The sequence below is a fragment of the Anser brachyrhynchus genome (assembly GCF_964034855.1).
Source record: "Anser brachyrhynchus genome assembly, chromosome: 5".
NCBI lineage: Eukaryota > Metazoa > Chordata > Aves > Anseriformes > Anatidae > Anser > Anser brachyrhynchus.
The window spans coordinates 35,449,729-35,475,963 of record NC_137699.1 but is presented as its reverse complement, the minus strand read 5'-3'; the positions used below and the strand labels follow the sequence as shown (position 1 = coordinate 35,475,963).

Below are 26,235 nucleotides of genomic sequence, written 5' to 3'. Positions count from 1 at the left end.
AAAAGATAAAGGAAAATCCAGTTTAATCCTAACCTGGTTTTGGCTCCTCTTCTGTGACATGGAGGGATTGTTGCTGACCGACATTTGCTAGAGTTAATAATGCAGCCTGAAAATAAAGGGAACTTTCAGCAGTGTCCTTGAAATCAGGAAAGAAAACTAAGTGACTGGGGAGTAGGAATCATTCAGTTTTTGATCATTTCTATTTTGTGTTCATTTCTAACAGCCTTTACTTTCAGAAGGGGTGGAGTACCTACTCTATTAAAAGTCAGTCCCTTTGAAGGTATTTTGAGCAGAAATAGAAAACCTTGGTTTACTCTGAAAAACCTTAGAGAGGAAGGGCCAGGCCTGTAGCTTCTGACTCTTGCAAAGCTGAAAATGCCGTTAGTTGCTGGGAACGAATACAACAGAGCGAGTGTTTTGCCTTCTTCAGCAAGGTCTTGCCTGCAGCACCTGGAGCTGCCCTGGACCCTGGGATGTGTGGCATTTGGAGGAGTCGCTGCTGGAATGGAGGAATGAATGCTTCGGGTTACCTGGCTGTAAGAACTGAGCTGAGCTGTGGTGAGAAACCGTTTCAAGTTGTGCTTCCTTTCTACTGTATCTTGTGTCCTGCGCTATTGGCATTGCTGCAATGGAAAACAGCCCCCTTCCCCTGCCGAAATGCGAGGCCTAGTCATTTCAAATGCTGGTGATTAAACATTAATGCAGAGCGGAAAGCGTGAAATAATTGATGGCAACGAGGCACCTAAAGGAAGCGGCACTTCACAAAGACGCAGGCACGGGGCACGTGACAGCGTGGGGCAGATACGCCGCTGCTCCACTGCTGATTCCCTTCTTACATTCCCCAGCCTCTCGCCTCCTCTTTGTGGGTTTGTGGACCAAGGCTGGATTGCTGGGAGAGCCAGAGCATGTGGCTGAATTTCCTACGTGTTAGCTCCCGCGCTGCTCTCAGGGGAGCAGCTGCAATGCTGAGCTTGGGGGGGCTGCGCACCAGTGGACATAATGCAGCCTGTAATGGGCACTTGTGGCTGTGTTACACGACTGGCACAGCGGCTGGTGTGGGACACCAGCCCCGATGTGCCATGCCTAAGGGTTTGGCTGACCACACCAGCCCCACTGTATCCATCTTGGCTGTGCAAGCAGTCAGAAAGGGCTGGGATGCAGCAGCCATCATTTCTTGACGCTTGGAGAATCCTCAGCTGCCTCTGCAGAGCAGCCTTTGCATCAGGCTGTGGATGCGTGGCATGGCCCTCGCAGGGCGCCTGATCGGTTTGTGTGGGAGCAGTTGTTGCTGGCCAAAGCTGCCACCTCCAAGACTCAGTTCTGGTCCTGAGCGAGCAAAAATGTGTGAATGCTCGCTTCTAAAGGAAAAGGTTGCAGCTCGGTGTCCTGCCTTAGGCTTGTTTACAGTCTCTGTGGTTTCCTTACTAACGTCTCAGGAAGGATCTTGTTCACTGGGCAAGTTTGGTCAGAGCTGACAATCTCCTTCTGGCTTATTACCCTCCTGGTCTCACACACTTAACTAAGCAGAGCTGGGAACATGTCTGTGCTCCAGCTTTTCATCCCCTTCTTGACATCTCCCAGTGCAGCTCCTCCAGGGGAGAAACAGCGGAGGATCCAGAAACCTCGGGGCAATGAGGGACATCAGTTGTGGATAACCAGAGACTTTTCAGGACCCTGGCTGAGCAGCTTCACTGCTGCTCTTTAGACAGGATCAGGTGAGAACAATTTAAAGTAGATAAGACTTTTTTTTTTTTTTTTTTTAATATTTACAGTTCTGGTTTGTGCCTCAGAAGGATAACAGGGACTAGAGCTCTCACAAAATTACGCAGATTTCCAAAAGCCACAAGCAAAAACGAGTATCACGAGTGGAGACGCCTGTATAAGCCTGTGCACAGCTGTCAGCACAGCAGGCACACTGGTTCTTGAATCTGCAAGCCCACGACTTCACAAGTGCTCTAAGCCAGGATTGCATCAGAAGGGAGCTGCGGGCACTGCAGGGCCCCAGCTGCTCAGTCCCTCCTGCGCCGCCGTTCCCTGAGGGAACGTGCACTCTGCAGCTGCAGGGTGAGCCTGGCTAGGGAACTGGTCTGACTTTAGCATTGCCAAAAGAAATTGGTTGGTTTTCACGTGTATGACCTCTTCAGCCACGTGCTGGGGCACAATTGCTTGGCCTGGCATAGAGAGAAAGGAGGCACAGGGAGATGGAGAGGAATAGTTGGCTCCGTCCAGCAGCACAGCTGCACCTCAGCTCACAGCGTTTGTGGAATGGGTCCTAGGGCCTGCTGCGTGGGCACCACGGTGCTGGCTTTTGCACAGGCAGCAGGAAGGCGCGTGCATTTTTCAGACGTGGACTTTAGGCTTCTAGTTTCAGTTTAACAACTTGGCCCAAGAAACCTGCACAAGCCTCACACAATGTTTGGTTTGTGGTTGCTTCTGGCAGAGGAATCTGGAATTCACACCTTTGTCCCTTGACAGTGTTTTTCAGTACAAATTTCACTTTAAATGCTTAGTATGGCAATATATGGGAAACAGCCCTACCCCTGCATAAGACAAAAACATCCTCTGTGTCTTACCAAGAGGTTAAAAGCCAATTTGGTTTTCTGGAAGCAGTCGATGAACTCAGCCTCGTTCGGGGGTCTTGCTCGAAGAGTCAGCACGCCCTCTTTTATGAGAAGGTGGAGAGAAAGGCACTTTAATTAGAGTGTCCCCTTCCAGAGAGGGGTTCGTCTTGCTGGCATGCAGAAGAGACAGCAATAACAGGTATGGAGACTAGAACTACTAAAAATCAAGGGTTTGAGAATAGTCAGATGTCTTTCTCTGTGCTGGAGGCTTCACAAGGCTCTGTGTGCTCTACACTAGATCCGCAGTGACCAGCAGGACCTCCCAGACCGTTGTATCTGCTGTCGGGTCCATAGCAGTGCTGCTGCACCGACCTGCCCTTGCTAAAGTGTGAACTGAGCTTTCATCCCAACCTTCACCTGTGCTCCCACATTCCCCATTTGTTGTAGCTGCTGCACTGTACCTGCTGGCCCTTTCTTCTTGTTCTTCTTCCCTTTCTTCCTTTGATTGAGCTGTTTGAATGCCTCTGCAGCCTTCTGAAGCCTGGCGACAAACACTTCGATATCATCCAGAGTGCAGTTCAGGATTTGCTGTGAGGACAGAAATGCAATGAACCCAGGTGGAAAAAGCCAAAACTGCACACAGCCAGGAAGCCTGAATCCCCGAGTGCCTCGATCTGTGCCCGCTTCATTTCCCGGAAGAATGCACAGGAATGGGGAATCCAGGCATGAAGTTAATCTGGATTCATCACTTTCCATACACAAAGCCGTGCCCGTTTTGTGTGCTGTACTTGCCAATGTAATAACTGACCACTGGCTGATGGACATCTGGAGAATAACCCCAAGAGTAGACTATGGATCAGGGAGAAGCAGACCTTCTAAAATCAGCTCAGTTACCTCAGGTCAAAGGAGATTGCACCTAACCAGTGATGGAGCTTTGCTTTTGCTCCCCTTATCTTTCTAAGCAGTAGGTATCAGCTTAACAATGACTGAACTATGCATAAAATGTTTGGTGGTGGAGGAGGAGCCCCTTGCTTTCTTCCTCTCTTCCCCCATCCCTTCTGCCTATTGACCGTGCACTGTTCTTGCTACCAACCGTTTCTTTTTCAATCTTCTGTGCTAAGATGATTCGGGACTCTTCATGGTCCTGGGAGGCAGAGCCTCGTCGTTCATAGTCTGCAAACAAGGAAAAGCAGAGAAAAATATTTTTACCATCAAAGGTTGAAGATGGACTCCATTAAACGCAGGGACCGATGGGATGGTCGCTCCTGGCTGGGTTTGTTCATTCCTTTATTCTGAAAGCACCTCAGAAGACCATAAAGGTGATCAAAGTTGCCGATTAAACCTTCCACAGCAGCTGCCCCCAGCCCTGTGTGTCAGTATGCTGCCTGTTTTCAGACACCAGCACTGGGTGAATGGTGAGGAGCAGCCAGCTGCTGGTACAGGCAGAGACCTGCACGCCCAGGTCCCAGCGGCTGCCAGTCACTGACTCCTTTGCCTTTGACGCACTAAGCTGCCTTACACCTGCCGAGGAGCTGCCCCTTGCACTGCTGAGCACTCCACGGGTACGTCACACGTGGTCAGAGCGGCTCCAACGCTCTCCTCTAACCCTCTGCCCCCCGCAGGAGCCTTGCTTGTGGCAAGGATGCCAGCTCAGCTAGCTGCCCATCAAGAAAGAAGAAATAAGACCTGGAGAGGAATGCAATGGCCCCTTGCTAGAAAGCAGCACACCAGGAATTCTGCATGATTGATATTTAGACAGGCCCAGGCAAAAAACAGCATTTTTCTACAAACTCATGTGCAATGTCTCGAGTGTTTTTAATCACTGTTAAAAAAACTCGCAAAAATAAAAACCACAGGTATCTCCCAGCTTCCAGAAGGCAGACACTCAGTGGGACAGCAATATTTCAGCGTGAGCGCTTGCTCAGGCGGCCTCTTGTGACAACAATAATGTGTCAGCTCAGTGAGATGGGCTCTGAAGAGGCCAGCACAGCCAGTGTTCGGGCAGCGGGATATATCAAGTGGGAGAACTGGGGAGGCAATTTTGGCAGAGGACGGAGGAAATTGTACGTCATCTTTAGGCATTAAGATGAGATGATTAATTTTGACAGGTTTTGTAGAAAAAGCAGTAAGGCACGTTTCAAAGGAGAAATGATCCCAGCAAACAGGCATCATTCAAAGCTTTCTCCTGACTCCTGCTTTTGTGCCGGGCTCTGTTTTCTCAGATCCAGAAATCCTGCCTGAGTAAATGCCCAGCTGTGCTGGTGGGAGCAATGGACTTAAACCTTTATGTTAAGCCTACCGGGAAGGGCAGAGTTAAGGGTGGCTGTTTCATGGAAAACTGCTGTGCGTCAGAATATAGATGTTGAGAGATGATCCAGCTCTGAAATAGAAATCTGATTTTCATTATGTAAAGCTGGACCTAAAATAGGCTCTTCATTCAAGAGGCTGGATCATCTGCTTGGCTTCGGTTCTCAGCCCAGGGAAATGAGTGTTTGCTCTCCTCAACTGGTATTCAGAGTTTCTTACTGTACCCTGCTTATAGATTTTCCTTGAGCCTAGAAATTAATCCCAAGAGAAGCTGGTAGAATTGGCAGTGGTAAGAAAGGGTTAGAGTTTGCTGGTCATTTTAGTCAATCTGAGCTTTATTTCAGAGAAGGAGCTTATTTCTGTTACTGGGAACTTCTTTCTCCAAAGAGAACTATAAGTTTTCTCCAGACAGCTCAAACTGGGATGAAGTTGGGATGGTTTTGGAGTATGGGGTAAGTTCAGATCTGCCTTTTTACCCTCCGCTCTGGTATATGTGCAAACCACCTGACTTCTGTGGGTGAAATCTTGGTTCTTGTGAAGTCAGCAGGACCAGGGATGTGCCTTTCTGACCACATCTGTCTTGTCTGTATGTTTTAAGATCACCAGTGCCTGGTCCAAGCCTCATGCAATTGCTGTTTGGCAATGGCCTGTCACCTCTTTTGGGAATTTCAGTGTCTTTACTGTTGCTTCATAACATAGTGAAGACACTGGGCAGCAATGCTGGGGCTGAAGTGACCACAGGCTGTTTCAGGAGGGTGGGCTGCCCAGGCTAATGAGCCGCCGTCCTCAGGACAGACCCGCTGAGCTCTCCCAGTACCTGGTTCATACTGGGAAGGGGGTGCCACCCGGTTCCTGTTCATCGCTGGCCCTCGCATGTCGTGCTGGATCGGGATGGGGGCCGGCCCTTGTGGCGGTGGGAGGATAGACTGTCTCTGCTTGATCTTTTCTTGGTTTGCTCTGCAAGGCAAACAACAGAGAACAACCCCTGTCAGAGGCTGACGATCCTATTTCCGAGAGAGCAGTGTGCGAATGCACCAGCCTGAGCAGGGGTGCGTGCTCGGGGTGATGCTGTGTGCTCTGGCTGCCTTTCCCCCGTGCCCTGAGGCTTGCAGGTTTGGGAGGGGTGGCTGCGAGGGGACAGCGAGCGTCTTTGGGTAAGGAGAGCTGCAGCACCTGACTGGTTTAAATGGAGCTTGCAGCGTGTGGTCTGGAAGGCCAGTTCTTCCAGCACACACCAGCTGGTAGCCGTGTAGGGCTGTTTCGGCTGGTGCTTTAGAGCAGGGAGTGTCTGTGAGGCTGGTGAGATTCCTTGCACAGAGTCAGCAGCACAAACCATTGGGGGGATATATCACAGCAGCCAGGAGGCTTGCTTTGAAGTCTGTCAGCAGAAGAGTTCCCTCAGCGTGATTTGCTTCAGGGTGTAAAATCTCCTAGGGGTGGTTTATGTGAGATGGAGACTCCGTTCTCAGGCGTGTAAACCAAGGATATATTTGGAGCAAGGAAATGCAAAGAACAGCCAAAATTCATATCCTTTTTGTAAATAGCAGCGAACCTCAGCTAAGCCCACACGAGTGACCATCTTGTCTGGGTCCTCTTGAAGAGGGAGGCTGGCCTGGCAGTCACTGCACTCTGAGTGTTCTCTGCAGGGGATGTGATTTGGGGGATTTTGTTACTCCCAGCTCTACCCTGCAGTACTTACTTGAGCGTCTGTGGTCGTACTTTCTTCCCATGCTTGTGGTCTGCCAGGGCGCTTTCTATGTCCTCATGGACCATCTCCGCCTTAAAGATAAAACAGGAGTGTTTTACTAAAGGGCTGTGCTTTGGAAAATTTGAATTGAAGGCTCCAAGTGGGCAAAGGAAGAAATGGCTGGCAGAGAGCTGGGAGCATATCTCATTCTGTTACCAGATTGCTTGGCCGTGGGGTAAGCTGCACAAGACTGGCAGTGTCAGGGGGGCAGGAGCCTTGAGAGGTTAATGTGAAGGCATTGATACCTGGGCAGGCCTCTAGGGCATCTCACGGCTTCCTCTGCTGTCAGTGCCTGGAAAAGTCTGGCAGGGGGGCAAGCAGCGAGTGCCCGTGCAGCACAAGATGCAGTTGGATGCTGTGCTGCTGGCATGGCCGTGCCTGAAGGCACTGCTGCCACGAGTGGGAGAGATGGCTTAGGATGGACCTTTTCCTCTGGGAAAGCCAGCTGCAGGCCACAGTAGCCCCATCTCGCAGCACACCCCACTCACATCCCGCTGGCAAGGAGGGCTCTGCTCACCTCCACCTCGTCGCAGTTGAAGAAGTGGATGTCAGGTTTGTGCTGCTCCGAATCCTGGCACACCAGGAGGAGGATGGAGGAATAGCGCATCTGATTCAGCACCGTCTGGCAGTGCTGGACTGTCGGCAGCGGGAAGTCCTCCAGCTCCTCCTGGAAAAGAAGAAGGAAGAGGCTGGGCAACGGGGATCTATTGAACTCCTGGGATCCCTTCTTAAGGAGAGAGACCTGACAGAGCTTGTGCTTCTCAGCAGGGATTTGCTGGGCTCTTCAAATACTCATGTCGCAGTCTGCAAAGGGGCAGTGGCTTGGGACTACGTAGGACCAGGAAAGAGGTGGATGGAAAACAGAACTCTTGTTCTCCTGAGTTCCTGAATATGGGGGCCCAGTGGGAGACTTGAACAACTTGAGCTCTCTTGCTCACTGTCGTCTTACTGGTGTGCTTTACCTGCCCCAGTATCATGCATCCCAGCATCCCAGCGGAAAGATGCTTTCAGGGTAATGGCAGTGAGGAGTTTGCCCTTCCATTGACTCTTGGATGACCTTAGGCAACTCTTTTTTAGTTTCTCCCTGCTAAACTTAGCGCAGTACCCACCTTCTTCTACTGTCTGGCTGCTCTTTCCCATCAGATTAGGTGCCCTGTGCGCACATACATGTATTGCTATCAAAATGGGGCACTGTTCTCAAGAAGGGGACACTGCGTGTTATTTTAATACCAGTAACAGGTCCTTCCCTCTCTGCTCATGCTACATGCAGGTCTCTGTGGACCTGTAAGTCTGCATCACTCCCACAGAAAGCAGTTTTACTGTTTGCCTGGAGCACAGCTCAAGGTATCTTCCACCTGGATTCTCTGTGCTCTGGAGCCATGAATAAATCAGCCCACACCTGCCTGCCCTTTGAATTACAGTCAGCCAGCCCCTGCATAGCCTGGAGTGGATTTTGGTAGTGATCTCCCCTTGTTTGGGTTCCTCGCAAATGGCTCCCCAAAGCAGAAGGGGAAGAGGATACTGCATGCCCCAGGTTAACCTGCGCCCTCACAGAGCGCTTTGGGTACCTGCGACTCGCAGTCGAGCAGGCGGATGGACTTGTCATTCACTTGCAGCAGCATCTCCTGCGTCCAGATCTTCTCTTTAGAGTTGAGCAATATGAGTTTTCGGATGGCGTCGTCCACCGTCACGATGGACTCGCTCTTGTCCATGATGAAGGTGGCCAAGTGCTGAAGGTGGGAGGGAAAGAGGAGAAAACAGGTGAAAAAGCTTTGATGCTGCTTTTGTCATAAATCACTGGTGAAACCATCTCTAGAGGTTTGGGCTGTTTGTTCTTTATTGCACGGGCACGAAAGAGTCACTGTGGAACGTGTTCGTTCTGGTTATTAGTACCAGGCCGTTCACAGTGGTGAAAGATTAGAGTTTTGTAACACAGCAAAGGTTTTCATAACGAGTTTCACTGCTTGCATATTTATCTCATTGTATGCCAATTCTAACAGCTCTGGCCGCCATCCAGCATGCATGTTTGCAAGTGCTTTGCACAAACGAGTTAGTCCCCTGGCTTTTCTGAAACCGCAAGACAGCTCCAAGCCTGACAGCTGACTCTGCTCCAGCCTTTCAATCCCCTCATGCTGCTTTCCCACCAAAATCACTCAAATCAGCTCTCGTGGGAGTGAAAAGGGGCCTCTCTGACTGTATAAAGGAGTATTTTGGTACTTGCCTCTGTCCTGCACTGTGGCTTTGCTAGATTACCCTGGTCTTCCTCCCTCCCTCCACCTACACCATAGACCCGGCCTGGGGCTCTTCCCACTTCCAGCCTGATTTCCATGCTGCCCTCCCCTCTTGTGCTGGCTGATGTGTGCTGAGATGGTCATGTCCCAGACAAGACTGCACTCGCATGCTTTCCCAGCCCTGCCCTGTGTCCTGAAGCGTGCAACGCTCCAAGCATTGCACTTGGCACCCGTTCAGTTTATGAAGAGTCCGTGTAACCGAGCTGCACCTGCAGGCTTTTCACTGCTCGTGGGGCTCCACCTGAAGGGAGTGCTAGGCAGGACCGGGCAGGGAGGCAGTTACAGAAAGAAGTGTCTGCTGCATCCAAACGGTGCACGCGTGCCCCCAGCAGTGGGCGAAGGCCCCTCCGGAAATCCAGGTAACTAATTTCTCTCCTCTCAGATCACCAGCTCACGGTGCTGCTGGCCAGCCGGCGAGAGCAAGTGGTGCTCTCTGCAGATGGGGAGAGCGTGCTCTGCCAGCAGAGGGGACTGCGAGGCAGGAGAAGCCAGCTCAGCAGCCAGGTTATCTGTGCCCGTTGTCCCCATGTCAGTGACAGTACGGTCAGGCCACATGTTCGGGTGACATCAGGGAACGGGAAGTGTTGGGGAAGCAGAGGGAAACGGTCCCATTTCACCTTGTTCCCTCTGCTGCTCTGCTATGTTCCTGGCAGCGAGATAGGAAGGAGAACGTGCCGGTGTGGGAAAGCAGCTGAAAGTTTTCCCTGTTGTAACCAACTTCCTCCAGGAGAGGAAGGCGGGAGTTTTTCGGAAGGGCACGTTACAGGCCTGATCAACACATCCTGCTGATGTTGGGGGCCTCCTGCTGCCAGCAGGCTTATCAGGACAGTTCCTGGCTCCTTCCCTCTTCCCTGGAATCTCTCTCAGCCAATTTCCCCCACATCCCAATTCCCCTTCTTAATAGTATTAGGGTCACTGACATGCTGCTGCTGAGTCAGGCTAGCGTGTGGGTTAGCAGAAGTGCAGTGGAGCTGTAACTGCTCTGGCAGAAAGACCCGTGCCTTCTCCCAGTGATCACATAACAGGTTTAGGGCTCAGGCAGTTTCCTTCTGGTGCTTTTTGCTACAGTGGTGCTGTAGCAAGGGTCAGGGTCCAGACAGTGCAGAAACACAGTCTGTGTCCAAGAAGACTGGCGAGCAAGAGCTGCAAAACGCAAGAAGAGAAAGAAAAAGAGCTAGGTGGAAATGTGTCCCCAGTACCAGCCTCAGCTCCTTGTGGTTAGCGTCCACAACAGGCAGGTGTCTCAAGGAGCAGCAAAGGAGGAAGAGAGCAGTGCTCTGGGGAGGAAGTCCCTTCTACCTGTAAAAACCCAGGCTGAGTCTTTAAGCATGAAATTCGGCAGTGGGCATTAGGGGTGGAGAGAATTTGTGGTGACCAATTTGTTGTTCAGGTGGTTGTTGGATAGCTTGCGATGAATGGATAGACCAGAGAAGAGGATAAACACTTCAGAGGTTAAGTGAAGACCCAGTTCTGTGCTCATAAAGCAAAGGTATGGGGTGAGGCACTATCTAAATAAAATTCCTGGCAGGTATTTGAGCAGCTCCACCGAAAGCTGAGATTAGCCGTCCAATCAGATATGAAGAACATGCTTGGGTATGTGTTACTGTAATTGTAAAATGCTGCATGAAAAGGTATTTGCAAAGTCAATATTATCCACGCAGAGGTGACAAACCCTCTGCCTGCGGAGCAGTGAAAGGAATTGGTTTATACCTGCTGACAGGAATCTTATCTGCTCTATTATTTTAACTGCCAGGTTTACAATCTTCATAAATTCCTTTGTTATTTACTGTTAAGTTAATTTTCGTGGAAACGAAAGCTACTTGTCTGACTAGGACTCATTAGAATATTTTTTCCTTTCCATTTTCTGTAGATCCTGGTGGACTGAGCAGGGACAGAAGCTGGTTCTTACCTTTATCTCACTAAAAACCCCTTTCATCCAGACGGAGATTCAAATATGGTAATTTTTATAAGAATGGGCAATGATTTTCTCCACTTTTAAACTTTGATCAGCTTATAGATTACTTTAAGGGTGTAAAATGCCTCATATAAGGAAACCTTTTCCTGCCTCACTGCTTGCCACTGAAGTCCTGTTTGTCTTGGTCAAAGTCCAAGGTAGAAACTCACAAATGAGTGGCATATGGCATAATTAATAAAGAATTAATGTACGTGTCACTGTTTAAAGTCCCTTCTCTGACTCCACAAGTGACTTTATTTGTTAGGACTTGCTGATGGGGATGGCTGGCCAGGCCACTGATGGGGTGGATTGAGTTAGTATCTCAGGTGGAAGCCAGGGCCTCCTGCCAAACGAGTGTTTTTAAAAGTCAAAATTTCATTGTAGGCAAATGAGCAGCTCCCTATATTTTTAACTGTGTTCTTAAGCTCTCTGCTGGACTGGGGCCTTAAATCAGAGAAGAGAGGACCTTATCTACTAAACATGAACCTCGTGAACTGTTTTCCCCTCTTGCCTTGCCAGGTTTTCAGTGACAAATGGCCCAGCTGGGCAGAGTTCCCGTGGTACGGAGGCTGCTGGCTGGCAGCGGCACGTTGCGTTCCAGGCATCGCCAGGCCCCGGGCAGCCAGGCCGGCTCCTCTCTTTAAGTGGATGTCTGTGACACTGGGGGATGAATTTGGCTGAATGCCTGTCATGGCTGAAGGGTTTTGAATTACTTGAGAGGACAGAGTAGCTGAGGGAGAGCTGAAAGATGATAGTCGATGTGGTCTGTGTTTTCTGGGCAGGTGAGTTCCTGTAACCACTGTGGAACACTGTTTTTAATCTGTCTGTCAAGAAGGGTTTGAAGGACAGAGAAACAAGAGGAACAGCAGCTCCCACTACTCTCCTTCAAATGCAGAGGAGGGAGAGGACCAGCCTCTCCGTTTCCTGTTTCCTCATACTGAATTTCCCTTGTCTTTTTAACATATTTTTTGTGTTCTCCACCCCCCAATTACTAAACGTTTTAATTTGCTGAATCTTGATCGGTTGTATTTTTGATAAACGATGGATTTGCATGCCATTTTCAATTTAAATTTGAAGTAGAAAAGAGGTCCATCTGTAATTAAACCAAATTCATGTTCTTTAATTACTGCTTTTTGTCCTTGCTTCCTCTCAACCATTTCCCATCTGCTGGCTGTAATGACCACGTCCAGCCGAATGACTTGTTGTGCTGGCTCACAACAAGCCTTGACCTCTTTGTCCCCAGACACTCATCCTCGACATAGCCCAGCAAAGGACAGGGGACACGGCAGTAACTTCTGAGCCTTTGGTACAGGCCAGCCATGCAGAAGCAGCAACCGTTCCCTGTCTCTTCCCCCATCCCCAAAGCAGCCTGTCTAATATTGGAGTCTTTCCCACTCTTCAAGTTCAAAGAAGTGTGAGGGATCCAAGCTAGGAACAGTCGTAGGGTCAGATAAGATGTGTAATGCAAGGTGGGGGAAGCCATCAAAGCCTCTGTTTTGCTATAGCATTTAAACATGACCCAGAATTGTGCCCTGGAATACTGTTGGAGCCTTGTGGAAGGATCTGTGAGCTCTACCAGAGTCTATTTGCATTGATTTTCAGACAACGTCATACCATAATGGAACGACTGCTGCTCTTCAAAGGTAGGAGTTGGAGACGAGCAGCAGAGAAATAAAAGGAGCAGGGGAGCTGGTATTACTTTTAGAAAGAGCAGGCAGTATGTGAGAGGAGAGAAAGGGATCCAGTCCAGCCCGAAGCCTCTGACTCGTAGGAAGGAGTGAGGTCAGTCTTTGGAGAGGAATCATCTCAGGACTTCTGCTGCTCTCCTGTAGTTTGCTCTCCTTTAGTCCTTTAGTTTGTCTCCTCAAAGCATCTTTGGTGAACAAACTCCCGTGCTTCGCCTACATATGCTCTTTCCTTTCATCCCTCTTTGTCACAAAGGAATCTGAGAGGCCCCGAGGATCCCAGCCTCAGCAGTGTGTTCCATGGATGGAGAGGACTTGCGTGGTCTCAGCCACTTGCTCCAGGCTGGCTGGGTGGCCCACAGCACAAGGAGGGGAATTACAGTGGGTGGCTGTCTGCAGGCATGCCCTGCAGTACAGGAGCTAGAAATTACAACCCCTTGGAGGGAAGCTCAGGAGGCAAATTTATCTACATGCAGGAGCTGGGAAAAAGAAATAGGGCAACGGGGAAGTCCCACCTCCCTTAAGGAAGAATGGAGCAGCTTTGCTGTTTGCCTCTCCCAGGGTGTGGAGAGCAACACTTGTGTATTGTAAGAAGGTTCCCATCTGGTCTTTGACCTAATAAACTCCAGGACAAATGAAATACATTTTATTATCAGCATCTATCACTGACGTAGGCCTCTCAGTCCCATAAAATTTCATTGCATACTCACCTGTACGTGGTACTGTGAAGTCTCATGCATAATGATATTGGAGTTGGAGTATTTTTTCCTTTGTTCTGAAAAAAAAAAGACAACAAGCTTTCGGTTCAATGGCTGTTTATTGGTATATTAGGGAGAATTATAGTTCTCATGATGGGGTGCTACTCTCTGAGCTTCCAGTTTCAATCAGTGTTGAGAATCAAGGACATCAACTTTTGTCTCAAGGATTGGCAAATTAGGTGTGTAGGATGCACATTTAAGTTGTATCCCTTAATGTTGCTGCTAATTTGATTCCAGCATTGTTTGTAGAGGAAGTGAAATCTTGTGTACAGGGAAGCCTCAGACAACAAATGACAAGGGGCACTCACGGAAGAGGGCTGGGAAGAAGAGGAACAGCCTGAGCAGGCTGGCACAGGGCTATGACGTGCATGTGGCAAGAAGAAAAATCCAACCACAATCCTCCAGTTTGGACACAACAACCCTTTTAAATGTCCTCCAGAAGGAACCCTCTGCACTGCTGTGACGTTGCTGGTTTGATTTCTTACATTTCCTGGCAAGGCACAGTGTAGGGCTGATAGGAAGGGCTGTAAGGATCAAGGCCAGCCAGTCAGAGCCTGGCTTTCTTGAACAATATTTTTATGAGGCAACAAATCTTTATTGCTTCCTGCATTTCTCACTGGAAAGCAGCACTAAGAGCAATTGGAAAAAAAATATATATTGCTTGGATTTTCATGAGGCTATGGAATATAATCCTATAAGAATTTACCCTGTCAGGTTTTATTCATAAATTAATTGGTATGTGTCCAGTGAGTCCATATATGTACTTTGTGTACATAGTAGAGGAATAACTACCAGGTCTGAAGTCTCAGAGTGATTTGCGACTAACCAAACTGAAAACATCTTCCTCACCAGCAGAGGACATCCTCTGATCCCTGGTTTGCTTAGCAAATGTAATTGTCATTTTATATGTTTTCACCCATCCTAAGCTGGAAATAGCCTGTGTTATAATATCCTGTCCTCTGCAGCAATAGTCACAACCAAGAGGATTTCATGGCACAGCAAACACTGGGGCTGCTTGTGTTTTAAACAAATATATATCATTCTTAGTTTATTTGTGGTTTACTTCAAAGCTCTCTTTAATGCCTTCTCTGGGATTTTGGCTTCTCTATTTTTTTCCCTTTTCCTTTAAACACAGAACATGTGGTCTCATTTTACAAGTTTCATATTTAGAGAGACTGGCACCCAGAAAAAGAATATCCTCATAGAAACTCATTTGGTAATTTGAACTCAGTTTCTAATCTATCTATCTATCTATCTGTCTATCTATCTATCTATCTATCTCTTCTGGTGAAGTGGTGCAAGACCCAGGTAAAACCTCCCAACATGTTTCTTTGGTTTATATTTTTAGTAGCAAGCCACGTTTTGGTTGAAAAGCATTCCGCAGAGACTTACAAGACATACTGGTAATATGCAGCCAAGGCTCGAGCAGCTCTCCCTGAACCCAGCTGCCGTCAGCAGGGATGCAGCGAAATGGCTGCGGGATGGGTGCCCGTCACAATGCAAGGAGGAAGAGTGGTGAGCGTGGGTGATAAAATCAAAAGAAGAGCAGAAGGGAGCGGCACCTGGTCTGCTTTTGTGCTGTTTGAGGAATTGTTAGAAGCCTCCTTCTTTTTTTTTTTTTTTTTTTTTAAGGTGCCTGAGTGCATCTTATCGTGGCTGCTGTGGGAGGGACAGTGACAGGGGGACAGGAGGGCAGAGGCACAACAGGGCACCAGCATACGGGGAAGCTGTCACGCTCAGTGCAGGCAGTGCCTCTGGCAGCCTTTGCGTTCTCTCCTGGCTACATCCCAACAAAAGTACTCTCTGTCCACTGTGCCCCAGGAAAGCACAGTCTCCTGGTTGCTCCTAAACCGTGGAGTCATTTGCTACAAGTCTACCAAGCCTGTCCTTTACATCTGCTCCAGAATCACCAGGAGCCACAGAGACTCCTGGAAGTGGGCAAGTGGCTGGGAAGTAATTAGGCCAACACTTAACGAGTGTTCTCCTTTAAACCTTGTATGTGGGAAAGCACTTGGAGGGAGTAACTGCAGTGAACAGAGCATGCTGCTGTTACAAGAGCAGAAAGCCCAAAAGCATCAATCAGGAGCTTTAGCTTAGTCCTGGGGGGCTCCTAGCATTCAATTCTCAACAGAATTGCTTATATTTAATCCACCTGCCAGCAGATCCTGTGCAAATGGAGGGGAAACCGGCCCAAATCTGCTACTCATCTTTCCTGGAGAGTTGACAGGAGTTAAAATATCTAATAGGCAAGTGCTTTCTTGGCACCGATTGTCAGGATTTCTACAAACAAGCCACACATCCTTCCTGAGGAGTGTGTGTGCCCCCACGTGTAACATGCAGTTACATGCCTTGGTTTTCCTGCCTAGAACTAGATGTGATTTCGAGCCAGCTCACCCGTGAGTGCTCTTGTTTCAGCTTACTTCGATTCAGCTCACACCAAGTGGGAATTTGGGGTTTCTTTGACTGTCCTAACATGAGAGGGCTGGCAGGGAGGGCAGTTAAAAACTGGTTGAACAAGCTCAAATCTCTCAAGTATATTAGACTGCTGGCCTTCTGCAGCGTTTTACTGCTCAGCGCTGTCACCCTGTGACTGCTCTGCTTTGGTCAGACACAAGGGGTGGTGGAGCTGGGATCAGGCCCTGGGACAAGTGCATGTCTGCAGCACGCTCCTGCTTTGAGTTCCACCCCTTTAGCATGAACCTTTTCCCCTGGCCTCTTTTGCACCTCTGTTATGTTTTTATTTCTGCTTGACTTCCATCGAGACAGAAGGGAGGATGAACACGTTTCAGAGCTCAGCTAGGGCTCTGCAGGCTCTGCCAGCAGGTGTCTCTCCAGAACAAGCACTGGCCTGAAGCGTTGCTTTCTGTGGGATTTAATTTCAGATTTTCATCTTTCTCAGGTGAAACAAAAGTTGCCAGCACAGAAGAGCTTTTAAATGGAGACCCTCGTGGTACTTCTGCAAAGACACAGGGCTGAGCACTGGTAGCAGAACTGCCTGCAGATGCAGGAACATCTTAATCATACGAAGAGGGGCCCTGAGAGGACAGAAATGAAAAGGGATGCTGGTGCTTTTGTTTGAAGCCTGGCAAGGGTTGATAGCAACAGATTTCTAACCCTTTTTATTTTCAAGCCTGAGAGGTGTCTCATCAGCTTGGCAGGACACCCGTATACTTTGTACCTTCACAGAATCACACAGAACCACAGAATGGCTTGGATTGGAAGGGACCTTAAAGATCATCAAATTCCAACCCCCCTGGCCCAGGCAGGGACACCTCCCACCAGACCAGGTTGCCCCTAGCCCCATCCAACCCGGCCTTGAAGACTTCCAGGGCTGGGGCACCCACAGCTTCTCTGGGCAGCCTTGTGCCTCTGTGCCTGTCACTGAAAACACAGTAGCGTGTTTCTCTCCAGCTAAGTCCTGGTAGCACTGAAGTGGCTGCTGAGCACAGGTAGAAATGGTTTCTCAGAGGGCACGCTGGCAGAGGCATCAGCCGAGGCTCCAGGTCTCCGGGCCAGAGCCTTTACACCGCGACCGCCGAGCCAGAGGCAGAGCGAGGGCAGCTTGGGGGAGAGGACCTCAGACACCCAGCACAGCTCCCTGCTCAGCCCTTAGCACCCAGAGTGACCTTGAGGAAATTAATTAATATGTCAGCACGGCCACTTCCCACCTAAGGCTCACATTGAAGGGTCGATGGCACTTTGTTTGCCGTACGTTTTAATTGCAGTCTGCTCTACTTCAAATGTGGGGCAAGGTCTGGAACAGGGCACACGGCAACACACGTCCGCAGGGAGTTGTGTCTCATGTGAGTAACTTTTTTCTCTCAGTAACCTCAATTTCCTCACCAAGCATTTCTCATGTACATCGATGACACTAATGGAAATGAGAACACCCCGTCTGTGTGGGATGGAGGCAAATTTGGACTTTAAGACATCCCGTCCGCTCCTTTTTAAAAGGGAGTGGAAAAAGACTGAAGCAGTCATTCTGGAAACAAAGGATTTTTACTTTAGGACAGGAAACATCTTCAGCTCTGAAAGGAAGGGTGATGAGCAGTGTCAAGAGCTGGTGGATACTGGGGAGATGGGGTTTACAGAGGGAGCCCAGCCACAGGTCCCTTCAGCCTTTTCCAGCCCTGGTGAGGGCCCTGTAGCCCGGTGCCAGTGCTGGGGGCCTGGAGCTCCCTCTCCACCAGCCTGTGAGCCAGAGTGGGCTGAGGGGGAGGCAGACAGGCGTTCCTGCCTGCTCCTGTTTGGGAGCAATCACTGCCATCAGCTGGGATTCTCACATCCCTCCCACTAGGGGTCTGTGGCAAGGCCCAGTGCCAGGTGCTGCTGCAGAGCTGGAGCTGCACAAACCCGACAGCAAGAAATAAAATAAGGCATGGGTGGTGTGTGGTGGGGAAATGCAGAGGTTCCCACTCTCTCTGTTCATTCTCCCTTGGGGGTATTGCCTTTAAGAGCCACAGAACTCATGTGAACAATGTGCCTCTATTTTGTCTCGGGATGCCATTCAAGTGACATCCCAGAAGCTGCCCAGGCAGAGGAAGGGAGTATTTTCTCTTTCCTGTCCCTCACTTTAAGTTGTCTGCTTCTTCCTTCTCCTGGAATCTCTCTTTGTTGGCTTCTACCTGGCCCCTATGCCCATGGAAACCTTTCCTTTCATGTTTCCTCCTAGTATCCTCAAAATAAAACTTCACAGCCTGAGAACAGCTGGGCTTTCCTGGGCGGCAGAGGTGCAAAACACTGAAATGTCCTTTTCTAGTGCTCAGTTTTGATTTAAATGCAGGAAGAAAATAAGGATCTGGGCTGTAAATGACAAAATAGGCAATCTTAGGTCACATCTGTCTGAGATGTGGAAGCTTTAAGAAATAGTTAGGGTGTTATTGGTATATTTACTTCAAAGAAGTGTGATGAAACACTGTAGGCCTTTCTCTGGATTCATCATTGTTATACCTTAGCTTAAACCTGGCTCTGGTCATGCTGGGATGAAGCAAATATGCCACACAGAGTGATGCCCGCATGGAGACCTGTGGCTGTTTAACTCTGCGGATAATAGGAGATCCTTTATGTGAGCCAGGTGAACTCCCTTTGCCAGAAAAGACATGAGAAAATAGGACACGTGTCCGAGTGGCTCCCACACTGCCCTTCTGCGTAGCCTTGTCCTCCATCTCCTTAATTTTGTATGAATGAACACTGGAGCGCTAGCAGCAGTAGCAATTTCCTCCCAGTTTATCTGACACCTCTCATGCTAGAATACTTTGCATTTCTACAGCGTCTTGCAATGGAGAAGACCCGAGCATGGTAACGTTACCCAATCCATACCGCATCCCCAGGAGGCAGGGAATTTGCATAATCCCCATGTGATGAATAAGAGTTACAGGAATATAAAGACGGTTTTCCTGAGATCGGATGGCAGCTGCTGTCACAGCACAGACACCAGCGTGCACCTCTTTAAATGAGTCACCTCTCCCTTTAGAGGCTGCTGTGGTGGAGGGCTACTGGGATGCAACACAGGCTGGATTGCAAAGGGCATGAGAGCTCCAGGGCCATGGCACAAGTACAGCAAACATCTGAAGGTGATAAAAGCTGGCGTGAGACCCACAGTGACCACTGCTGTACTTTTTCCCTTCTGTCTGCCAAGAGAGCCGAAGAGACGGGAAAACAATAGAGCTTTGTCCCTTGCTTTTGGTGTCTGGCAACAAAAAGCCCTCATAACGTGGGGATCATCATCAGGCCAGAGGTGGTGGGTACGACCCACTGCTGCAGCCTCGAAAATGATGACAAGTAATTCACAGTCGCGTCATGCCGAGCCTAAACATTTGCTGTATGTCTGGCACAGACACTCTGGAAAGTTTTGAATGACTCAAGCACGGATGTCACGTGGGATATTCACACATGCAGAACTGTATTTCTTCATTAAATTGTCTCATCTCTTGCCTCGAGAGATTTGGTCCCATGAGCCCTAGGACACCCCTTTCAGGAAAAAAAAGTGTAAATGATTCTGTAACTGAATTCAGTTCAGTCTTTTCCTAAGCAGCTAGCTTTCATCTGAAGTCATACCAAGAGTTGTGGGAAAAACTGCAAAGCCATTCTCTGAAGAATGTTATCTGTCACCAATATCTCGCAGAAAAACAGCACTGCGGAAATGATGTTTCCCATTGGCACCAGTGGCCACATGAAGAAATGGAAAAAGCTGAGACCACTGCAGAGGTAACAAGGTGGATTTTGCCAATTCAGAATGGGCTCAAAACTGGGTGCTGTGCTGAAAATCTAGTGGCAACACACAAAAGTCCTGGCTGGAACGGAGAGCATCTTGCTTGGCTTTACGTTGAGGAGTGGAAAGGATGAAAGACAGGAATTACTGAGAAAGAAGGTACGATCAACTCACATCCTGGAGGAATGGGGTTATCGGCTTAGTCCAGGAAGTCAAAACACATCTTAAGTGCCAAGTTCCCTCCCCATTTCCATGCAACACCCTTTTTTCCAGGGGTTGAGACGTGGCTGTGAACACTCCCTTCAACCTGGCACATTGTGCAAAACAGATCGCCTAGCGGGATAAATTCTGTCCAGTGGGTTAAAGTTGGTTAAAGTCAACAGGGATTTTGAGTAGTACAGAGGAGGGCAGAAGGGCCTCAGGACTGCTGTAGCACTAAGTGTGACACGAAGCATTACAGCAGTTTTGGGGGAATTCGAGCACTTTCCTCCTGCTGGCGGAGGGGGAACTGTGGTGCTCTGCTGACCCTCGTGAGGGCTTACAGGTCAGTTACGGGCAGGGTCCCAAAGCTCAGCCCCGAGATGCCATTTCTGCCCTTCCGTTGCAATCACATTTCTGCTATAAATGAAAACTCGCCCACGCTCTTGCTGTATGCCAGGGCCAAGTCACTCGTGGTGCAAGCAGGTGCTGCTGTGACAAACGCAGCCGTTCGCACCAGCGTTGCGAAGGCCCCAGCCTGCCCTCTGTGCACAGCCTTCGCTGCTTAATTAGGGAGTTTTATCACCCAGGATCCTCCCTCATCCTCCCCGCATCTCCCCGTATTTGTTTTCTGCTGTTGCTGGGTGGAAGGCTCTGTAGAAAATGTGGGGGACGGACAACTCATCAGTGAAGCAGTCTGTAGGGAACCAAGGAGTAATATCAGCCAAGTGAAACGCGACACGATATAGCCTTGTGGTGTCGTTGCTTCTGCCCTACTTGCAGACCACGCTTGCACAACTGTGGTGGAGCACAGCCACCTCTGGTGTGGGCGTGGGAGGGAAACTGCATCCGAGCACAGAACGTCTGTCCCTCTGTCCCTGCCGGGTCAGGTCTGGGAGATGGCTGGCGAACTGCCTCGCCGCAGGTCTCGGCCACCTTGTGCTGGCAAGGTGAGAGTGCGGCAGCTGCAGAGCATCCGTCTCTGTAGGGGCTGGCACCACAGGGCAATGGGGACTACAGACCTAGAAAGGCTGTTATCCTACAAGGATTTCGAAGGGGCCCAAGAGTCAGGACTATTGCTCAAGCACTGAGCTTTGTTTCAAAGCCCTGGTGAAAGACACGGACACAAAGCTGAGACACTGCAGGGGATGAGTAAGGATCCAGTGCAGTGCAATTCAGAGCTGAGATCCTGGTGTAAAAGTGGTGTGAGCCTGAGCAGATTTGGCTCTGCCATTCCCATTTGATAGTACTTATGCTCTTTTGCACATTATGTTTTATGGCATTTATAGGATTGGTTTGTTATCATTGGCAGTACCAAGCCAAAGACCTCTCCTTGATTCCCTCCCCCTGCATTGCATTGGAGACCTCCCTGTGTCCATTAGAGCAGCCTGAGGAAAGTCCTGGCTGTTGCCTTCTGGAGCTTGCCAATTCTTTACATTTTCTTTATATTTTACTATCTAGCAGCACACGTGCTCTTTATAGTAACCTGCCTATGTAGTATGAGCTGGTTCTTCTGCCAAAGCAACATGTCAGGACACAGCCCTTCAGAGGAGAAACGAAGCAGCAAATGCTTCAGAATGCTAATGGCAATTATGCAAATTTGCCAGGCCTGCATTATAAAGCAGCCTTACGAAACAGCATCCATTCCCAGGATGGGAGCAGGAGGCCAGATCTGATCTGGCAGTCTGATCGCTCATCTGCGATGTGCAGCTCTGCCGACCCAACAGGCTCCTGCTTCCTCGCCGAGTGGGAGGACGCTCCAGGTTCTGCAGGGTTAGTCAAGGATCTGATTTCGGGCACTGCACAGACCTGCTGCGCCTGGGCTCCCGGCCCCGAGGCATCTGCAGGCTCTGTTGCTGCCGGAGCTTCCCTGCTCGGGGGTTCCCATGGTTGGCCAGCGCAGGGGAGAGCGTGTGGGACGTAGCGCTCCTGCCTGCCCCGTGCCATCGCCTGCCCGGCTCTCCTCCACACCGCATGAGTATTTCAAGGAAGGAGAAACCACAGGAGGTTGGAATAACATTGCAATCAGCTTGTTTTGCACGTAGGAGCTGGGATAAGCAACGCCACAGGAAAATTTTGCTGGCAGGGGTAGTGTCTGACAGGGGAGCACCTCGCTGCATCGGTGCGATCGTGTCAGCAAAGCCGCCCCAGTGCAGAGCCAGCCTTCGGCCCTAACTGTGTAACTAAGCCCTAAGTGTGGCATTGCAAGAAGATCTGCTGAGCAGTGAGAGGAGAAAGGCAGCAGGAGTGAAAGGCTACCAAAAGCTTTAGAGCCACTGCCCAGGCTCCATTTCGGAAGCCTCTTTGCAGCTTCTCCCAAAGCATCGAGCACCCTGTCCTTCCTGCCACCACCACGGTCCCCTCCGAACTGCCAGAGGCTGTCAGTAGCAGTGGCCATGACAATGGGAATCTGTGGGGACAGCTACCCCTTTTGGGTGGCACATGGCACGCGGGATCTGGAAGCTCCCGAAGTGAATGAGAAGGCTCTCATTGACGCTGGGGGTGTGAATGGGCCGGGCAGCGGGGAGCTGTTGTCTGATAGCATGTTGGCAGCTAGTCGGTGTCAGGAGGTTAAATTCCTCCCTGGCATGCCTAATATTTGCCACTAGCTCAAGCCCAATTGCTCACATTCCTCTTTTATTAGCTGAAGACACAACCCACTCTAGAAGAGCAAATAAAAACCTGACCCTTGTGCACGGGCTGTGCACATCAAGTAACACTGCCTGCCTGTGCCCAGCACGCCGAGGGACAGACAGCAGCATCCTGAGCAGCCGCTCGGCAGAAAATAAGCAGGCTATTGAGAAACTCACAGGCAGGGGCATTCCCTGTTCCTTTAACATCAGAGCTGGAAGAAATATGCCAGGTTATTTTTCACTAAACAATTCAAAATGATGTTTTCTAAGCTCCCCGTAGCCGGTAATGACATTTTTTGAATATCAGGCCCTTGACTTAAGTAAACAAACTGACAAATTTGCTTCACTTGAGAACCAAAAACCACTCATAATAAAAAGTTTCCCCTATTGTTTTTGTCGTCATTAAGTAACCAATCCAGCGTTTGTTCCCAGAGTACCTGGGCACATCCAACAACCCGTTTCCATTCAAGAAAATGTCCCTACGAGTAAACTCTGAGCAGATCCTCCATGCAAGGAGAGAAATTGCACTCAGCAGGCTTGAAGCAGCAAGGAAAAAGGGCTGCTGGAGGTGCAGACCAGGCACTGTGGGGTCAGAGGGGGAAAGGCCTCTCTGCAGACCCCATTGCTAGCTGCCATCCCAAAAGCATTGCGATGGGGACGTGAGGGCTGCCTGCTCAGAGCAGCCAGGGCCAAGCTGAGCCAGCAGCACCCAGAGCAGAGCCTTCGCCTCCCGGCTGAGCCACCGCCGGGTTTTGGTCCGCAGGAACCACCAGGAATGCTGGCTCACTTGCTTTCTTCCAGCCCCGTTTCCAGCTGGAGTATTACGTTTCCAGGCTTTAAATAAAAGGCTCACCCGCAAGGCAGCGTTGGAGAGGAGCCGGCGTAATCTGAAGCTGGAATCTCGGGCGGGAAAGGGGACATGAAGAAAGACGCTGAAGTGGCACAGAGGGAGCCGGGGGGCGGACAAGGGAGTTATTCAAGGCCGATGGCGGGGGAGATGGGGAGCCAGTGTCTCAGGCACTGCTCTGACTCGGACCCGTGTGAGCAGATCAGCGCTGCCCGGGGGTTTTCTTGCGGCGGGCTGGGGAAGCCAACAGCAGCAGCAGGTGGGAAAGCTGCCCTGCCTTTCTCTCCACCTATCGCAGGAGTATTTCAGCTCCTTGCTGTTGCCCCATTGCACTGGGAAAACGTCAGCAGGGACACTCCCTCCTCTGAGCAGCTTTCAGACCATGCTGGCACCGGGCGGGAGCAGGGAAAAGGTGAAATGCGTTGGTCCCGGTGGTGCAGCCGCTGGAGGCAGACAGCTGTGTGTCCCTGCGCCCTGTCCTGTGCTCGAGATCCTGGGCAAGCAGTAAGCAAGTCCTTCGGGAGGAGTGTGCAAGAAAAACTGGGCTGCTAAACGCCTGCTAACTTTAGGGAAAGAAAGGCGGTATCCAGTCAATGTTTCTGTCTTTCTGCTTGAGCTGGCACAAGCCCTGTCTGTAAAGGTGTCTCGCCAAGGCCCTGCTTCACCTCGTGCTCACCCAAGGTGCAAGTGGGGACATGGGAGAGCAACTGGCAAGGAATTACAGGCCAGGGGCCATGCAGGGAGCTGTCCAGTCTTATCTTCCCCATGCAGCCCCGGGAGGAGATACAGGAGGCCTGCAGAGACCCCCAGGAGCTGGCTTGTGACCATTAAACCTAAGTCAGTCCTTCACCATCGGCATATTCTGCCTACAGCTCATGGGTCTCCTCTCCCCACGGCTCCCCAGGCAGATGATACCTGTCCCGGGGCCCGGCGGGAGCGGCGCTTGTCTTTGTGTTCGCATCCCGTGTCCTGTTACAGTGCCGAAGCCTTTCTTGGGTTACGGGAGGCGTGCAGTGTCAAGTGATCGCGCCTCGCACGCTGCCGCCTTGCAGCTCCGCGTTTCTCCAGCCTAACTCGGGCCGCCGGCAGTGCTCGTGCCCTGAACTCCCTTTTCCAGCCCTGTGCCACACCAAGGTTGGGTCTGTCCCAGAAATGAGCGTATCGAGGAAGGCGGGCAGCTTGGCGCCGGCTCTTGTCAGGGCAGAAAGCAGCTGAGCATCACAGGGACAGACTCGGCACTAAAAAGAAGTGAGCTCTGCTGCAGGGCCATTTCCTTCTCCTAGCCCCATGTGAAACCCGCTATAACGATTAAACTCCCCTCGACTCTATACAGCTCCTCCCGGTTACAGCCCCTGATCCCTCACGAGAGACAGCACCATCCGATAATCCACAAAAGCAGCTTGGATGAGTGCCTGCAGATGTCCACCCAGCTATCGCCACAGGAAGGATTGGCAAGCATGCACAGACACCTCCCTTCCAGCCCTTCCCTTGGCTCCTGCTGGAGCCACGCTGGTTTCCCCCCCACAGCCTTTCATCTGGGTTCAGAAGAGACGCCGGTAAGCGGAGAAGCGGCTTAATTTATTTATGGTACGCATTAACATTTATTCAGCCGGTTGCTGTGCATTGAGCAAGGTGGCAACCTGAGAGGTGACAGCCATTCCCCCTGCTGCCCGCCGAGCTGGGGCTCTCTGTACGGGCAGCCACCGATGCTTCCAGAACACGGAGCTGAGCAAATGTGATGCTGTTCTGCTAAGGGATGTGGGAAGGATGACACGGCCCCCATGACAGCCGGGCAACTCCGCCAAGGATGGCTGAGCACCCTAGAAAGAGCTTTGGTTGAGATTCTGGTAGGGATAGAGCTGGGGGAAGATATCTCAGGGCTGTAAGCCATTTTTCTGCAGAATTCCCTGGTGATTTGGGTCTCTCTGCATCCCTCTGGGCTCACCACAACGTAAAAGATTTGGTGCTGTGCCATGTACCCGGTGTCACAGCACTTAGAGCAGGCCAGCTGTGACACCAGGGCAGCTACCTTTCTCAGGGGCTGGCACCTCTGCGGATCTGTGTGGCCCAGCAGCTGGGACCTGGGCGCTGTGAGCTGCATGCTATTGAGTCACAGAATCATTGAGGTTGGAAGAGACCCTTCAGATCGTCGAGTCCAACCATCACTACCAAGTCCACCACTGAACCATGTCCCTACGTGCCACATCCACACGTCTCTTAAATACCTCCAGGGATGGTGGCTCCACCACCTCCCTGGGCAGCCCGCCCCAACACCTGACCACCCTTCCCATGAGGAAATTCTTCCTAATATCCAATCCAAGACACCTGTGTGCTTTGGATCTGCAGAAGGATGTTACCCAGCGAGCTTTAAATGCAGCAGATGTCTGTGTGCTCATCGCACCCAGGCTTTGGAGGCCTGGCAGCGTGCACAGGCTGACGGTCCAGCCTGACTGCACAGGAGAAAAATGGAAACATAAAAAGTCTCCTAAGCTCTGCATGTCCCTTAGCAGCATCATAATCACATAATCAAGGCCAGCTCGGCTTGATGTGATTTGTTTCATTATGAAACATAATTCTCCCTGGAATTTTAGTTCTTGCCTGCCCTCCACCCCCAAATGTGCCAGCTCACAGCAGAAACTGATGTTGGGGGAGGGAGGATTCAAGTGGGAAGGGGACCCGAACATTTAAATGTCGGCTTAACACACGCTGAGTGTCCTTTGGAAAAGGCACGCTGAATTAGTGAGCAAGTCTCAAGCTCTGCCAGGCATAAACTCCACGGACGTGCTTGTGCATACGGAGCTGAGCCAGCCGACAGCCACTGATTTCTGCGGTAAATGACTGCAGCCCTCATAGTGCCCTGCTGAGGCGGGAGGGAAATCAGGGGCCGCTGATTTAATTCCTCTTGAGGATTTGGCCTCTGGACTTACAGTACTCATTTGAGGTTTGCTGTAATTTGGTGGGAGAGGGCCTGTTCTTGCTGAAATTTGCTTTTGGGGTGTGTCCATGAAAAAAATAAATAAAATTTGAAGATATGAAGATGTAA

The 26,235-nt window shown here is 50.4% G+C and overlaps 1 protein-coding gene and 1 long non-coding RNA gene across 2 annotated transcripts in view; one reads left to right on the top strand and one right to left on the bottom strand.

Annotated features, from left to right (window-relative positions):
- Window positions 1-26,235, bottom strand: part of EPS8L2 (EPS8 signaling adaptor L2) — a 63,838-nt gene that overhangs the window by 14,306 nt on the left and 23,297 nt on the right. The window contains exons 4-11 of the mRNA XM_080593758.1: window positions 13,256-13,320; window positions 8,184-8,345; window positions 7,133-7,282; window positions 6,568-6,647; window positions 5,686-5,825; window positions 3,655-3,734; window positions 3,023-3,149; window positions 2,574-2,662 (exon numbers count right to left, since the gene is read on the bottom strand). Coding sequence (XP_080449884.1) covers window positions 2,574-2,662; window positions 3,023-3,149; window positions 3,655-3,734; window positions 5,686-5,825; window positions 6,568-6,647; window positions 7,133-7,282; window positions 8,184-8,345; window positions 13,256-13,320 — 893 coding nt within the window. The remainder of the gene's footprint in view (window positions 1-2,573; window positions 2,663-3,022; window positions 3,150-3,654; window positions 3,735-5,685; window positions 5,826-6,567; window positions 6,648-7,132; window positions 7,283-8,183; window positions 8,346-13,255; window positions 13,321-26,235) is intronic.
- Window positions 6-26,235, top strand: LOC308195789. Its single transcript, XR_013951856.1, has 4 exons — window positions 6-1,715; window positions 10,777-10,863; window positions 14,652-17,496; window positions 17,827-26,235. It is a non-coding gene; the product is annotated as an uncharacterized lncRNA (long non-coding RNA).